This window comes from Dipteris shenzhenensis, chromosome 22 (genome assembly GCF_047967505.1).
Source record: "Dipteris shenzhenensis isolate YYH24624 ecotype China chromosome 22, Dip_SZ_1.0, whole genome shotgun sequence".
NCBI classification, from domain to species: domain Eukaryota; kingdom Viridiplantae; phylum Streptophyta; class Polypodiopsida; order Gleicheniales; family Dipteridaceae; genus Dipteris; species Dipteris shenzhenensis.
Genome location: NC_141617.1, coordinates 43601563 through 43619740, shown reverse-complemented (window position 1 = coordinate 43619740; position 18178 = coordinate 43601563). Strand labels below are relative to the sequence as shown.

At 40.0% G+C, this 18178-nt stretch overlaps 1 protein-coding gene across 4 annotated transcripts; it reads right to left on the bottom strand.

Annotated features, from left to right (window-relative positions):
- Positions 1 to 132: 132 nt before the first annotated feature.
- On the bottom strand, positions 133 to 7154 carry LOC147888144 (glycine-rich RNA-binding protein RZ1A-like). 4 transcript variants are annotated; one of them, XM_087393905.1, is made up of 3 exons: positions 7007 to 7154; positions 6309 to 6441; positions 133 to 874 (listed from the first exon to the last, which is right to left on the bottom strand). In XM_087393905.1, exons 2-3 carry the CDS (start codon positions 6417 to 6419, stop codon positions 242 to 244), a joined length of 744 nt encoding a protein of 247 aa, XP_087250031.1. In that variant the 5' UTR covers positions 6420 to 6441; positions 7007 to 7154; the 3' UTR covers positions 133 to 241. The 4 variants fall into 4 exon arrangements, with proteins under 4 accessions (XP_087250031.1, XP_087250030.1, XP_087250033.1 ...); XM_087393904.1 differs by having other exon boundaries at positions 6309 to 6435; positions 7007 to 7153; XM_087393907.1 differs by having other exon boundaries at positions 7017 to 7131.
- Between the last annotated feature and the right edge of the window lie 11024 nt (positions 7155 to 18178).

The following is an 18178-nucleotide window of genomic DNA, read 5'->3' as shown; positions in this document are numbered from 1 at the left end:
TCACTGACCAGCCTCGAGCCGAATTGATCATGGTGTGCAAAGACGATCACATTTGCCAACAAGTATCCTCATAGCATTCAAAACATTCAGTTCCAAACACACTAGATATAATCCGAGGACTAACTGCAAACATCAGGTGCAATTTCTGGCTAAGTAATTATCGTTTTACAAAGTGTCGAGAATGCTGTCTTTGATGAAGTGACTTAACCAGTCAGCATAGCAAAAAAAGGAGCTGTCCATGTCAATAGCGATCCTCATAATGGGATCGTGGTCGGTCATAAGGCCCTGAACGTTCTTTGTAACTTCCCCCATAACGAGTTGGCCCTCCACTACCATATCGATCACTGCCACGGCCAGAATCACGGTCTCCATAGCCACCTGAGCGCCCGTCCTTTCCGTAGCCATCACCATACCTGTCAGACCCTCGGTCACGACCATACCGTTCCTTGTCACGATCCCCACCACTGTTACGTCCATTGTAACGAGCACCATAACCAGAGCCACCACTTCCATACCGATCACTACGACCACTACTATACCTATCACGAGATGAGAACCTGCCGCCACCTCCTCCAGAAGGGCATTCCCTGGCCCAATGACCTGGTTGACCACACTTAAAGCAATCCTCTCGCCCACCACCACCACCACGGCCACCATATCCACCTCTTGGCCCACCACCATTACTATAGCCACCTCTATCATCATAGTCTTCACCGCCACCCCCACTTTTGGGTTGCGCTTTGGTCACAGAGATGACCCTGCCGAATAGCTCCTTGTCATGCAACTTGTCAATAGCTTCTTCCATGCCGCTCTTATCAGAAAAAGTAACAAATCCAAAGCCGCGAGGACGACCAGTAACCCTATCTAGCATTACCTGCCAGAAATACATGTGTGTTAATGGGGGTATGGGGCACAGAGGGGAAAATAAAAAGTGAAACAACGTGAAAAACCTGTACCTGCCGTACAAAACAAATGTATAAATCAGTCATTTCAAATTTAGGCAAAGGCAGAACTGTTTAAAAACGAAGCATAGCAAAAAACACTAAGTTACCAGCGCTGACCAAACAAATACAAATATTAATTAGCTTTTAACAGGACCCTTAAAGAGATCAAAGATAGCAACCAATTCCACGCAAATAAAAAATGGCACCCTGAAGATCTAAATGTGGAATAGAGTAAATGCATGTATATTTCCATTTCTTCACCACTACGATTTCCAAGAATCTAACACTTGACAATTAAGAATCCATTGTGTGTGGGAGGAGCTTGTCCAAAAAGCGTCTTGCTACACGAGAAGACAGCAACTGCATATACAAAGAAAGACATGTCGAGAGGGGACATGAGACTTGTCCAAACAGAGTCTTGCTGCACAAGAAGAAGCAGCCGCATACAAAGGCCAACAAGACAAGTGGAGAGAACTGTCACGTCAAATAACAATCCAAACAAGAGCCAACACCTACCTCGCAATGGGTCTTGTTAGTGTGCTTACTAAAGCTCCCAAAAGAAATGTGATATAAGAATCCTGACCACGGCCAAGTACAGCAAAAAGTTGCCTCTCATATAAGATCGCTGGAATTTTTTTTTTAAACAAACATATTTGCCTAGCCCAAACTGAAATGCCTGGAGCTAAAACAAGAAGCATTTGTTGAAATAACCCAGAGATGAAAGAAAGTAATACAAGAAAAATGGATAAGATAGGTGAACAGGTTAGCAATCTGTGTCCCCCCATCTTTGGGGACATCTTTGACAAATAGTGGAATCTGCAGAACTGCATAGCGATGAAAAAAACTTTCTTAAGGCATGTTAAAAAGCCAGCCAGTTAGAGAAGAGGGAAGAGGAGAGATTGAATGATCTCACAGTAATTCGAATGATCGGATAGACCCCCTGGCGTTTTATAGATCCAGACCAGGGTGTAAAATTATCAATGAGTGCCATGTGGATAATGCCTCCTGGGTCTTACCGGTATAACTAAAGCTCTGGTGCTTAGATTAACATGATTAAACACGCCTGATCTATTTTACCCCCCTCCGCCTCCTCTTCGCCACACCACCTCCCTCGCCTGACCTCCTCTACGCCTCTCCGTCTTTTGCACTCCCTTGCATCGTGTCTCCCCTTCCTCCGTGCATTAGCTCCACCTACATTCCCACCCTTCCCACGTTCTCCTTCAACACCCAGCTTGACTAAACCAAGCATAAGTCACTTCCATTGTCCGTAGTGCCTATCTACTCCTTTCCCAAAAACCCTACGCTGTCCAACTAGCCCGCACTCACCTGACTGGAAGACCCGCCATTGCAAAGTCTTGCTCTGACGGCTCAGCCTCCGCCAGTGACCCTTGCGCCACCCGCTCGGATTGCAGGTTCAAGTATAGCCAACGGGATCACACCTACCTTGCACCACCCACTTGGATTGCAGGTTCAAGTATAGCCAACGGGATCACCTAGGTGTGCTCAGCCCGCTCGGGAAGGGAAGGAGCCACGTGCTCCCTTTCCTTTGTGAGGGGAGGCCCAAGCCGCTATGCGACCAGCTGCAATACAAGGCGCGGCCCTCCCTTAGTCCTTTCGTGAGAAGTGGTAGTAGAGGGTGGCTCACAGCCCCCTTCTTGCTGCCTATCCAGCTGCAATTTCGACGAGAGGTTCCCAATGAGGCCATTCATCGTGGCAGCCTTGAGACAGGCTCCTGACCTCCATCCAACAAATCATCAACCCTAGGGATGGAAAATATGTTTTTAATAGTCATTAATTCAGCCCTCTATAGTCAATGCACAATCTCAAAGTGCCATCGTTGTTCTTTATCAACAAAATAGCGGAAGCAAATGATGTTCTCGCATCAATTATTGCTAATCTCTCTTTATCATAGTGGCAAATGTCAACAATGCTTAAGCCAATACTCCACACTATCAACCAAAAAGGTAAACTTGGATGCCTTAGAAGAAAGCTTGTGATTAGTCTCCAATACTTAATGCTCCTCTGTGGTCTTGCTATAGATTAATATTTCATTACAAAATACCAAGGCTGATTTGAACAAGGCAGAAGGAAAGACACTGAGACCTCCACTGTGTGGATGGTCCAACTGGACCTACCGTGGTATAGTTCCTGAAGTAAGAATCTCATGCTGTGTGGCCACAATCTGACCATGTACAGCTTCATCCTAAATCTATTCCTGTCAATCCTTGTTCCAATTTTTATGACCTCTTTGACTTCCCATTTTTGAGTGAAACAGCACTACTAGGACAGAAATTGATGCAACAATCAAATCAACATCCTTGTAGCAATTTTTTGAGAAAAATGTCATGCAATGCCCTAGTGTTGCTGCAGTAAAAATAGGTCAAACACTCAACAATTGAGCTTTTTCTATCAAAAACTACTTGCAGATCTTCACCTCAGATAACATGAAAGAAGGCTGTTGAAGCAGTCTGCAGTGATTCTAATAGAGAATTGGGCATTTGCCCAAATTTTGCAGAACATTACTTCCAGAATTTTGAAATTGAAGTGATTTCAAGTTCAAAATCATGATAAAACTTGGTGAGAATACATATAAACAAGCCTCTAATATATACTACATCCAAAATTTGCAGCTGAACCGACAAAATTGTCTAGTAGCCTGAACTGCCAGTATTGAACCAAAAGCGATTACAATTGACCCAAACATTAGATATTACCAAAGGAACATACAGTGGCAACCTCGAACAATTTGGTTACAGAATTTTGCATTTCTCATTAAGCAGTACAAATCGCTGGAACCAGTAACTCAATGAATATGAATGAAAGTGATGTAGCGTGCCAAATCTGGTTCTGATCTAAGCAGCACAATAGAAGGTCGCTGAAAGTTCCAGCAATGTCGTAAAATCAAAATTCTGAAAACCTCCCAAAAAAATCTCCCGAGCGGCAGCAATCAATTGGAGCCACTTCTGGCAACCAATTTTTGCACACAGCAGGGTGTATACCAGAGAGTTATTGGCCCATATTTCATGTAGAAATGTGCAATGAAATGAAACGAATAGACGCATTTTTAAACTAAACTAGAGCAGAAATGGGACCAAAACTGGACTGTAAAGAACGGAAATGAATGGCAAGGCTCTATCAAGCTGATAGACCTCTACTAAGCTTAACCAAGAGTGAAGATCAGCAGCTGGAATAGAGAGCAGGCCACTTACCATTCACCATGCCCAAGAAGTATCTCTAATGTCACTTGCAACAAAAAGCCAGACACTTAGAGAAGACGGACCAGGGGAGAGATGAAGGCCAAAGGAAAAGGAGAAGGATCCTTGTTGGATTAAATGATCTCATATAATGCAAATAATGGCATGTTATTCCAACATGGTTACAGAACGGACACCTTGGACATTTTATAATTCAAACTGATGTGTAAATAATCAACGTATATGGGATTATTCAATGAGTGCTACATGGCTTTCCAAATTCCCACATTCATATACCTTTGTAAGAATATAATATATCCAATCGCACAGATTCAGATTTTTGTAGTTCGAAAGACCAAAAACACACTCTCTTGAGAGATTTTAGCTGTTTGGGGCTTCTGCACCCCCGTAAGATATTTCGATAAAGTTGAACAGCTGATCACCACTTGGACCCCAAAATTCCATGTCCACTAAGGTGATTAAAAAATATACCTTTGTAAGACTAGAATATATCCAATCGTACAAATTCAGATTTTTGTTGTTCAAAAAAAAAAAACACGCACACACCCTATTGAGAATTTTTAATTCGTGGGGCTTCTGCACCCTTGTAAGGTATTTCGATAAAGTTGAAAAGCTGATCACCACTTGAACGAAAATTCCAAGAATTTGCATATACCTAGATGAATCCAGGAACATTCCCAAACTCATCCTCTAAAAACACAACATAGTGCAGTTTCAATCTCATGATAGTCACTCACAAGGTTGAAAACCATAAACTCCATCATGCATAGCAAGGACTAGCTACTATGACATCCCCACTGACGTCATCAGCGCCCAACAGTGGGTGTAGACCATAGTATAAAAATATGCTCTCACACATACAAATCCACACACCCACACATACTTGAGCATACATTTATACAAAGTCTTCGTACTGAGTTTCTGTCGGCACTCCGGAGGTGAAGGGCAGACTCAGCCATGATGAAGGCTAGCACTAAAGGAGAAGGCTAATCAAAAGGTAGTCCAAAATCTCTTCTTTCAAGCTACAACTGCTTGTGAAGTCTAAACATTTTCATTTTAGTCTCTCCCCAATGAGTATCTAAATCTAAATCTAGCTGATAGGGCAACGCACCATTAAAGATAGAAAGAATTATCACAATATCAGCAGGCCGCAACTTGGACGAAAACTTCACGAGGTAATAGAAAATAATAGACTTGTATATATCCATAGTACAAATTCAGATTTTTGTTGTTTTGAAAAACAAAAAAACACACTATCAAGAATTTTAGCTTTTGGAGATTTTGCAACCCCATAAGATTTTTCGATAAAGTTAAAAAGCTCATCAGCATTTAAACGAAAATTCAAAAAATTTGCATGTCCACTAAGGTGATAGAAAAATATACCTTTGTAAGACTAGAATATATCCAATCGAACAAATTCAGATTTTCGTTGTTCTAAAGACCCAAAAAACACGCACACACTATTGGAAATTTTTAGCTGTTGGAGCTTTTAAACCCGCGTAAGATATTTCGATAAAGTTGAAAAGATGATCACCACTTGGACGAAAATTCAAAGAATTTGCATGTCACCTAAGGTGATAGAAAATAATACCTTTGTAAGACTAGAATATATACAATCATAAAAATTCCCACATTTATATACAATTATAATCTGCTGACGTCCTACAACAGCCTACACTAAAATGCTCATAACTAAAGCGCCACTAGAGCCATTTACAAGTATAAGTGTTACTACGTCTATGTGTATATCTATAACTTCTATGGATCAGCTGAGAAAGCTCAAGCTCAAGTTGCTATCAACTCCTCATAGAAACCATTTAACTTAACAAGAATGAGGCAGAACAAGTAAAGTGATTTAAAACGGTAAGTTCCAAGCAGCTGGCCCAAGATCTTTTACGACGTGACACTAAATATCCTACAGAACAAGTATAACTGTTCGAAATAGCAGCTTCGGACACCAGGCCCAAGAAGTTAAAAGCAAAAATCGGACAAACAGAGAAATTCTTCTTTAAGAGAGCCGCAAAACTTTAAGCGGCCTTGTATATTTCAACTGCAGAGGCTGTAGAATACAAGGAGTATGGGTTCAAGCACAGCACCCCAGAAAGAAGGACTTGGCCAAACCGCATAGTTATTGTATAAGAAAGGCTACCTTCGCCTCCACAACCTTCCCAAAACGTCGGAACGCATTCTCTAAGGTTCTGTCCGTGGTATCCCAAGTCAAACCTCCTACAAAGACCCGAAATTCCTCGTAATCTGCCATGAAATTGAGCTCGAACCTGTAACTTTGAGAAAGGAACTACTTTAGTCGAGGTGATCAGTTTGACATAAGCCGTCTGCTGAAGCCACGAAATAACCCCGACGGAACAATACTACATCGAAACAACACTTGAATCCGTGTATGCGTGTGAGAGCAGACAAACGCGGTTACGATCACAAGAGAACGGCAAGACTCACAGATTGATTTCTTTCCCGAGGTAGAGCTCTCCCCTTCCCTCCCCCTCCTCGATGGTGTCCTTACAAACAAATCTTGACGAATGCCCCACCAAACTCAAAGAAACTGATACGGTTACAAGCGTAACAGAAGATACTGCTCAAACAAAACCAAACCCAATCTTCTTCACCAGCCGGTTCGTCTTCCCCTCGCAATCCCTCCGCCCCAGGCCTCTCCGTTTTTCCCCTCTTGAACTGCGGAATCAGATCCCATAAAGCTCGCTTCCTCTCACAATTAGCACACTCCAATTTCCCTTCTCTGACGGAAAAACCAAATTTCTCGAGACATATCCTGTTACTGAGACAAGTACGTGGGATACAAGGAAACAAAACTGCGAAGGAAGCAAGAACACTTACGGGAAAGCACCCCAAAGCGATGGAAAGGGAATCAAGGAAGCTAGCTAAGATCAACAGGCAGAGCAGATGAAAGATCTTTCTTGAGTGCTCAACCCTAAAACAAACATTTTGCCTTTAGGGCAGCAACTTTGTTTAGACCCAACACTAACTACATCTTCTTCCTAGTGAATCAACCTTAATTTGGTTGTTAGACCTCCAAATTTTTAATTATTGCTCCACTCACGCTGAGTTTTTTGAGCTCTCCTTTAGTCACTTGTCACACAATCATGGTCATTGATTTCAAGCAACTCTAACGGTGTGAAAAGCAAGGTGCAAACTAGCGTGCGGTAGGCCGCCTAAGGGGAAAGGTGGAATGAATTACGAAATTTATAATAAGTTGATTTAAATTAACAATGTTTTATATTGAAATGAAAAATATAAGTTGAGAATATCAAAATTGTATGCTTTTTGCCTTTTTGCTTTTAAAAAGCAAAGATACGCTTTCACCCATGAGTTTTTACGCTATTTGAATAAAACCTTCATGATTTACATTAATTAAAATCAATCTAAGGGCTCATATTCGTAAGGGCTAAAATCAATCTAGGGGCTCATATTCATTACACCTGACTCAAGGAGATAAAAGAAAATCAAAAACTATGATTTCTGTAAGTTTTCAAAGTCAAGAAAGGGAAATACGTGACTATAAACTAAGCAGACAATAATCGGTCCGAGCAAATGTCGTGTGTGTTTAAGCGTTCCCTTCTTGTGAGTACCTCAATAGAGAAATATATAATAATTTAGAATATGCAAAAGCAAAAGTCAACAAACAAGTTGAAATTCAAACATATATATATATACATATATATATATATAGTATACTTTATATAAACACACACAGTGTGGGTGAGGAGGCAGCGCGCTTCCTTTCCCAAAGAGTTATAATCTGAGGGAACGGGCCCTTCCCCGTGCGTCGAGATTGGAATCACTGAAAATATTAGCGTCAAGATTAAGTATCGCGAATATGTAAGAGACTGACACATTACCTAAATCTCAATGGACATGTTTGTATTCCAAGTTAAGCATCCAAATTCGTGTACACACCAAGTATGTACGTCTACTTCACTTTCTGGAAAAATGCAAAAAACACGTCTGAAATGGAAACAATATTAAAATACGGTATTACTGAACAACAAATCATTAGTATTGTAAGGATAGATTACAAGCAAGTGAGAGTTACCACAAGGACGGCTTTGCCATGTTGCATTTACCGTTTCCTCTAGAGAGAGCTTGCAAGTAGTGGTCATGTTAGAAAAGCACGAGCCGTCGCTAGCTTCATGACCTGATTGATGGATTGCATCATGTGAGGATTCTCAGAAGCTCCCAGGCCCGGATCAATAAGTGTAGAAAATGTGCCTGATGTCCACCTTGAAATACAGAGCGTGGCCAGATTGCTTTCTGCCTCCTCTTCTCCCATTGCAAGAGGCTTAAGGGAAGTTATCAACTCAAGCAAGATGATATCGAAATAGTAAACAACACTCTTATCAGTCAACCGGAATGTCTGCACGTATTTTGGGTCTAAGTATCCCAAGTTGCCGTGTAATACGGTGGATATCTAGGTCCGACCCATTGGCAAAAGGCGTGATAAGCCAAAATCAGAAACTTTAAGCATCAGTTCTTTATCCAGAAGGATGTTGGACGATTTGATGTCCCTGTGAAAGATTGGTGTAGACACACTTAAATGAAGGTATGCCAAGGCCTGAGAACTTTCAAGGGCGATTACCAGGCGAGTTTCCCAACTGAGAAATCGCCCATCTTTTGCTTGTAAATGCTCCAAGAGTGTCCTGTTTGAGACATACTCATAGACAAGCAGAGGAACAGGGATCTCAAAGCAGCAACCAAGCAACTTCACAATGTTGCGATGGTTGATTTGGGACAAGATGATCACTTCATTGAGGAACCGATCAATTTCATGCTGCTCAGTGTGGTGAGATTTGTTGATAGCCACGACCTAGGCGTCTGCAAGGATGCCCTTGTACACGGTTCCATAGCCTCCACTTCCAAGTTGAAGATGTTGTGCGAAGTCCTAGGTGGCTTTTTGGTGCTCAACCTTGGAGTACAGACTCAGTGTGTCACTCGCTTTTCTTGCAGCGATGTATTCTTGTGGTCTAATGCCTCCATTCATCTCGAAATTTTTTGCTTTCCTCATTCTAGATGTTTGCGATCTATAGACCCACCGAAGTAAGAGGCCTGCAAAGGTTATCACAGTCGTAGTTGACAACATTGTAAATGAACACAGGTCCTTGCGAAGAGCTTCCAATGCCTCGTGGTTGAGTTCTTCAAACGAATTGAAAATGATTGAGGTGGTTTCACCTAGCCTTGAGTAAGCGTTTAGAAAGACATTAAACATGAAATCATTAGGGTCGTAACATTGAAGGAACGTATTCAATTCGTGAAGCTTTAGAGGCAATGCTCCGGGGACCTAAGTGATGATATTGGAAGGGCCTAAAACAGAACAACGGAAATTTAGTTAGCATCAAAGTGACACTAACTAATCAACAGAACACAACGAAGGAGAAAGGCGTGATCGCTACCTTATGGGGGACGGTGTCGGCTACTCTTCCTTTGACTAGTATGCAATCAATCTCACATGGAGGGTTCCCTTATCAGATCCATCCCAGAACTGTTCCACAATTCAAAGCATGCCTTCATACGATTGTTCACCCGTCACTAACTGCATGGATGTGGTCACTGACCTTGATCCCGTATACACTTGTGGCTGCAACCACTCCAGCTACCAAGACGATGGCTATCTAAATGGTACGGGATGCCAAAGTATGCTCCTATGATGCTGCACAACTCTCTTGCACTTTGGATCCTTCGGTAAAGCCTTGCTTGGTTTTTCGCATACTACTAGCTAGACGTTGTTATCGTGTGCCTGCAGAGATTGACCAATGCCTCGAAAGAATAGACAACTGCGTCAAGCCTCCTAGCAATGCTAACCACCAACCAAGCACCATTATAGCAGGTACATGGTAGATACCCAAAAGCTAGCAGCTCAAGGTTTCACTATCACCTTCGTCATTCAATACCCGACACACCCAACAAATCCTCAATCGAACCACTCTAGCTCTGTTAGACTGCATCACAGTGTAGAGCTCTTAAGAGCAAGGATGGACGAACCACTGGACAAGATAGCATCATGGAGATTTCAAAAGCGTGGGAGCACACAAAGGAAGGATTGGGACAGTTGATTGAGAAGCTATTGCAGAAGGACCCGCCAGCCTACATGTATTGTTTTCGATCTGTACGGTGCTTTCACATAGAACATTGCAACCAAGTTCGGGTTGCCCAAGTTGGCTTTCTGGACTGCTTCTGTGCAATGATCTTTGCCTTACATTTATCTAGAGAAAGTCCATGAAAGAGTTGAAGCTTTTAATTTTTAAAGCTTGATGCTTTAGCCCAAGAAAGCTAGCACCTCTAATTTTACATAAAACAATGTTACACCATTGGATCTTTTTATTAAAATCCACATCTCCAATTGTGACACTTGGCTCTAGGAGGACTCAAAGATCCAAAACATGCCTCTAGGCTGCCTACCGTAAAGATTAGTTAAGCTTTTTATCAAAAGGATGGGAGAATAATATAGAAGTGCTTTTGTCATAAATCTATATAATTCATAACAAGCACATGATTGTCAGCATTGTATGTGTCGTCAAGCAACAGTGAAGAGGTCTGGTTGCTTTGAGTGTCTTCGACCAAGATTCTGAGGTTCCCAGTCTTAATGGGCATTCGTTTTTTTTTTTTAAAGATTTGAGGTTGCGAGACAATTGAAAGATTAGAGCTATGGGAATGATGCTAATCAATATATCTGCCTATCTATCACTCTACGCGTCATGTTAGCTACAGTGGAGACACTATGGCAAGGTTCGGACTGCCTCTAGGATTTGGTGTTAAGCAACTGCAAGCAGGCAAGATGGATTTGTGTTTAAGCATGTGCTAGCACATAAGCTTAGCGAGGGCCTTGAAGAGATAAATGCCAGCGTGGCATAGCCTTGGCATGTGAAGCTTTGGAGAGCCTCGCGATGACCTTATGCTCGCATGTGAAGCTTTGGAGAGCCTTGTGATGACCTTATGCTCTACTCTCACAAGCCTAAAAGCTCAACTTACGGTTACTTGCTTCATGGCCGCTTAAGTGGAGTAAGAGAACTGATGTCTTGGATTGAATATCCAAGGCACCTTCAAACTTTCGCTAATGATAGTTGCCTTTTTGTACTATCCATACTCTACTGAACGATCTAAGAATGTTGGAATCATCCCACTCAAGGACACACACATAGCCTCTCAGGCTCACATTGGCAAGTTTTTGGGATATTGTCTCTAAGATCAAAGAAATCGCCAAAGGACGATGAGAATTTGAATTTTGACTATTGCGCAACTCGTAGTGATTTTATCGGCATTCAACTACGATTACAACTATTGACATTCAGATAATATGCCAGTTTTTTATCCATTCCGAGACCTATCCTTGGCGCTAATATTCTTGGCGTTATCTCGGCACCTAGGGAAGGGTCCATTCCTTCGGATTATAACTCTTTGGGGAAGGAAGCACATTGCCTCCCTACCCATATTATAAATTATCATATAAGTATTTTCAATTACTCGTCCATTAAAAAATTATTGTTTTCAATCTGAATTCTTACAATGTTCCTCTCGTTTAATGCATGTTATTGATACGAGGCAACAAGGAAATTCAAGATGGATGAAAGATTGAAGGATGACTACATCTTTATTCATATGGTTATAGTCCATGTGAAAATATTGTATAAGCTGCAATGAGGATCAGTTATTGTATCGCCTTACTCATGTATTTGTTGGACTTCAGCTTCCAAAATATGGACATCACAAAATCAATAATAAATCACCACCCTTGACATTTCCAGGGAGGATCACTAGGATTCAACTTCAATTTTGAGTTAGTAGTTATGCGATCCACGATGGGAAGGCTACCTGCCACAAATCTTGTTTCTTCAAACTGAAATAAATTTAACCTTAGATGTGCTGGAGCTAGTTAGTCCTGGGTAGTCCCCCTCGTTGGCATCGTTGGGTGAGTTAGCTAGGATCCCATACGATGGCAGTAAAGGACCTTGACAACAAGACAAGGAAAACTTGCTCGAGGGTAAAGGCCTACCACCTCTTAGAACTATGATAAGCTAGGTGGTATAGCACTCAATCATGAAATGGCTTCCATTTGTTTGAGTGTGATAATAGACACCCTCTGGATACCTAGACGGATTGCTTATTGCACCCATCCAAACGCATGCTAAGGATTAGAGCACCCGTTCAGAACTTTAACCGATACTTTCTTTTTATGATATGCTAAGGATCAGAGCACTTGTAAGAACTCTCTTTGTTGGAGCCAGATGTACCTTGAAGACCTAGTTCTTGGAATACATTTACCTTTATTGCCCCTCTAACATCTTCCATGGAACCAAAGATATTTCCTTTCTTCAACTACACAGGCCCGGATACCAAAGTTTGCCAACTCCAAATATCATCCGCTCGAAGAGCATGCTACTCTCTCTCTCTCTCTCTCTCTCTCTCCCCCCCCCCCCTAATTTCCAATATTATAGATCTATTTTCCTTAAGCTGCAAAATATATATTTATAGGTTTCGTAAAATTCATGGCATCTTCTACAGTTGATTTACTTGTCTAGAATCTAGACTCTATTGTGCTTTGGCAAACCCCACAAGCTTGCAATTTTGTAGCTACTATTCTTACTATTTTTCTCCCTCCCTTCTTGCTATGACCATGGGTATCTCATCCTCATGATTGCCCGTAATAATAATAATAATAAAACAAGCCAAATGTATTATAAGAAATGGTCAATCCCAAGGAAAAAGGCCAAATACAAAACGCGGTTGATGTTTTTGGTTGGTAACCCTAGGCTAGTGCTTAATTGCATGAACCATCAAGAGGACCCATGGAGTCTAGCTTATATGTCAATTGAAAGCAAATTAATGTATAGAATATAGTGTATCAATGCTTCTTCAATAAACTATATAGTATATACTAATTTGGTTGTGAGACAACAACCTACGCTACTCCTGATTTACACTCTTAGACACTTTTCACTTGTTCTCATAAAACTCCAGCCAGCATCCTCTGGGCCTCTCTATATCAAATATAATGTTGAATGGACTCAAAGGTAAATGGCATGTTTGAGCATTTGAGCATGCTGCAAAATACTGTCTCCATGTATTTGGTCGACAGTTTGCCGAGTCAAAAGAACATGGAAATTTGCCTCTTCGGTAGAAAATCCAAAATTATCTCCAAAAGTGGCTCTATAGAAGCAAAGTGACAAAAGAGAGAAGCATGAATCCAATGGCAGATTCTAAATGTTAATGTCTTGCAAAGGCTTGCTACAATTTCATGCTTCCACCCATGATTCATGTCTGAATTATTGGTAAAAGCTAGATTTTGTAACTCCTTTGTCAAAATTGAGTTAGATTTTGCAAAATTGAAGTATTGGTAAAAGCTATATTTTGCAACTCCTCTATCAAAATTGAGTTTTAACATTGTTTAAGAATATGGATAGCATCTTTTAATATGTTTTCCATTTTGATTGTGTTTTTCCATATTTGTAGACATAAAAGAGATATGTGGTACTGGTGCATGGAAGATATTGATTTCTCGAGTTGTAATATGAATATGACTATTGATGTTCAGGTAATGTGTTAGTATCTTATCCATTCATGAGATTCAAACACGATGTACTCGATGCTAGTATTCTTGATGCACAAGGAAGGGCCCATTCCCTTGGATTATGTGCTTCCTCCCTGCCCACACTATGTGTGGCTATATATTATTATTAAGATTTCCATGTATTTATTGAGCTTCTAATCTCGAATAGAATAACTTTTTACACATTGCCAAGTCAATAATAAAATATCATCCCTGACATTTGCAGGGAGGATCGGGTCCTAATGGACCTTGTGGTGTGTCCATATTTTTACTCATGCTTTTTTTTACTTTAAGAATATCTCATTAAACGATAGGATTCCAATGTAATTTCAAGTCACTAGCCTAGTAAAAATAGAACCCTAAAGTATAGGGAGCAAGCAATAAATGAATGAATAAATGAATGCAAAGGATTTTGAAATATAGAGGGTAATCAATGAATGAATGAATGCCAAGGACATGATGGTAAGCAAGTTTACTTTGTGACCGTCTCTCTTGACATTGTCCTACTCAAAAAGCCATTTAGAGTACCATAATCTTCCAACACTATATTTTGATGTGATTATGTTATTGTCTTTTTTTTCTAGTCTTTATGCTTTCTTTCTTGTTGTCTTGTCTTCTACTATAGTCTAGAGGCTGCCTACCCAAACCTAGTTACTTTACATAAGAATAAATATATTTGCATGGATAAGGATAATAGCATGAATGTGTGGGTAGACACTTTTCTCCCAAATGTATAAAATTGATCTTCCTTGGGTGTTCAAACATTTAGCATTCAACATTCAAACATTTACGATTAGCAATGAGAATTTGCCTTTTCTCTAATAAATAGTCCATGTTGATTGAAGGATTCCCTCAATGTCAAATTAATTGATCAAAAAATCTCATATTCATAAATGCAAACAAAGAAACGAATTATGTGTATCCATTAATGCAATATTTATGAAATTTGTATTATGATTTCATTTGATTGATAACTTGCTTAGATGAAAAAATTAACAATCTTGAAATGACAAATTTGCTTGACCCTATTAAAATTATCTACCTAGCTTGATTCTTATCATCAAAATAGTTTAGGCCATTTCTCCAATGTTGGTCAAATTGCTAACAATGCTTGCTAATTTTTGAAAAACCTTTGTTTTATAATCTTGCGTAACATACCTATACTTTTAAAATCTCCTTCAACTCTTATAAGCTTGTAGAATTGCACATCGAAGTAGGCAAATTCAATGTTTCTTGATGGTTCTTTTCATGACCTTCTTGTCCTTTTGATGCATTCATGTTTACTCTAGACCTCACATCGATAATGCTACACTCCACCATTGAGCCGTCATCTTGGGTAGGCTTTTTGACATTTAATGTGGATTCCACAAGCTATTTGTCCGATCTTGTTAAAGATCCAAGAAAAGCCAAATCAAAGACCAATGTTCCATAAATTTGAGAAGTAACCCAACCTAAATTTGGGACGTGACTGTGTCCAAGACATAACCCCCACTTATATCTTAGTGAGCCCATCTCATGTATGAAATCACCCATCATACCAAATAGGTAGCAATCTCTAATTATAGGTTAGAGAAAGCCAATGTCTTCTGCTCAAACAAGACTTTCACATAAAAACTTTGCATCTTTAATAGCTTCTTTTATATTGACTCATGCCACTTTACCTAGTCAAAAATCAAAAAGTAGTTGCTCATTTCTTGAAGTAATCACATAGGCTTATAATAAAGGACAAATTAATTACATAATTTTGATAAAACAAACAAGAGATACTATCCAACCATGACTGCCTTATGCTTTGCTTTGTACAAAAAGAGATTGCAAGATGCATAGCATGTTGCTATGTGCATTTCCCCATAGTTGCTCACCCATAAGCTTGAGAGACAATTGTAAGATCAATCCTAGCAACATGCCAACTCCAAAAGTGCAAATTGGTGTTTTAGTGAATATTTTCCATACACTATAGACTACTAAAAAACACAAAGGGGTAAGGGATGGAAGCCCAAATCCTAGCTGTAACGGTCGATGTATATAACACCTTTTTTGCTCTTATTTAATAGATGTACATTGTAGGCCTGTGAAGTGTACTCTCTCCCTCTCTCCTCTCCACTTTAAAAGACATCTACTTAAAGCACCATAGCACTTGTGGGGAATATTAAGGTTGTAGCCACTACATTTTAGGGGCATTAGAATTCACATGAGAAAGTGTTGGATGGGCCATGGAACTTTATTTCAAGCTCTAATGAGCATCATTATGATATGTTTCTTATGTAAGACGATTTGATCATGGGACACTAGTAATCACAACAAGGCATGGAACAAAAATCCTGAGGAAGTGCTCATAGGAAATAAATATCAAGGCTGTTACATTTTAAGAACCTTGGAATTCACATGAGAAAGTGCTGGAATGTAATGGGCTTTAATTGCAAGCCAAGTGACAACCTAAAAAAGTGTTGGATAGGTCACAAGACTTTGATTGCAAGCCATGTGTGCACGTACACTTGTATGCATGCATGTTGGCCATTGTGTGTGTGTGCGCGCATGCGTTTGTGTGTGCATGCATGCATGTGTGTCTATGTATGTTTGTGTGTGTGCACGCATGTGTGTTTGCATGTGAACGCATCATGCATAAGTGTGCGTGCGTGCATGCATTTGTGTGTTTTACTTATAATGAGATTGGATTACCCCCAATCTTGATAGCACTAATCCCAAATCTTGATAGCATAAGCGTGTGTGCATGCATGCATTTGTGTGTTTTACTTATAATGAGATTTGATTACCCCCAATCTTGATAGCACTAATCCCAAAGCTTTTCTTTCCATTCAAACTATCATACAATAGGTAAGTCTTAAGCCATCTATCTTGGTAAGTAAAAAGGGAAGTCTCCTCATTAACAACATATTGAATTTAAAAGTAACATAATCTATTACCAATAAGGGATCCAAAAGTAGCTGAATCTTGTCCCTACCAAGTGTGACTTGATATGAGGAAAATGCAATCTCTATAGCAGATTTAGCAAAAATTACCATTGTGGTCCTAAAGGTTGAACCCCAGCCCAAAATGACTAAAAAGTGAACCCAAGTCTTGGGACCCAGAATACATAAACTCTAGGGTCGAGACCCAAGACACTTGGACATGGAAGAAGTAGAACTAGAACACATGAACTCTTGGTTAGAGACCCAAGACACCTGGACTCAGACCCAAAACATGTGGACCTAGGTCATAGAACTAGGGATTCAAAATCCAAAGCATAGATTTATCTAAACCTGGAATCAAAGGATCCATGAAGATTTCTATAAAGTAGATCCTTTCTTCAAGTTAATTTAGGAAGGGTAAGGGCATTAGTAGCATATCATAAATTCATACTTATCCATCATCATCTAGATACTAAAGATAGACCAACTCACCTACCACCATCCCACAATGTATTAGGCTAGGGCTTAAGATGTTATTGGGGGGATGATAGACTTCAACATTGGTCTACAGTTGTTATCTAGTTTGTCAACATCGGTCTACAATTGTTATCCATTTCATCAAAATTTCAATGATAACTTTAATAACATTGATAAACTCCTAAAAAATAATAACCAACATTCTATAAGCTCTATTGAATAGTGCAAAACCTATAAGCTCTATTGGAGAGGAGTTTTAAAAAGTATGACTGGTATAAGTCCCATCAAATTATTCAAAATCCAACTTAAATATACAGGAACATTAGCCTCTCTCAATAAGTTATCCAAAGTTCATGGGCAGTTGGTAATGGAATGTGGGCTCTCATCTATTGTGGGATCTCCTTGTATCCCCCTTGAGAACTAGAATAATCAAATGGAGGCCTTCTTGGATCCAATGCCTAAGTTCAGTTGACGTCCAGTTGCAATAGGTCCACATTTGAGAGGCCATCCTCCACTATTGTGGTTACTTTTTAGAGGTGGTCTACTTGCACATGCTTTGAGCCCTTGTGAATAGCTACATTGAAGTCAAATTCTGAGAGTATCAACAACCACCATGTGATTTTTCCTATCATGCACGGTTCATTGACAAGATATAAGGTTGGGGGGGTCGCTAAAAATTGTATGATATCACAGGCATGCACAAGAGACCCTTTTTTATGTAGGCTATTTATAGGTTTACATTTAGAGGAGGCATCCAATGTATTATGCTTGAAATAATATATTGAGACCTATTTTTTAATACCCCTAAACACATGAGATATGGGGCTTCTCTTAAGAGTGAGGCCTCTGTGCAGAGCTTGATGGTCTGCAAAGAACGTGAATTTACTAGCTAATAGGTAATGATAGAGCTTATGCATCGCATACACAATGGCCAAGTCTTCATGCTCACTGCTTACATAGTTTACTTTGGCCTTGTTTAGTTTACCCACCACATACACCATACCAAGTCTTTACCTCAATAGGTGGTACAATTTAGTTGTTCATTATTTAGTTGGCGACTTCAGA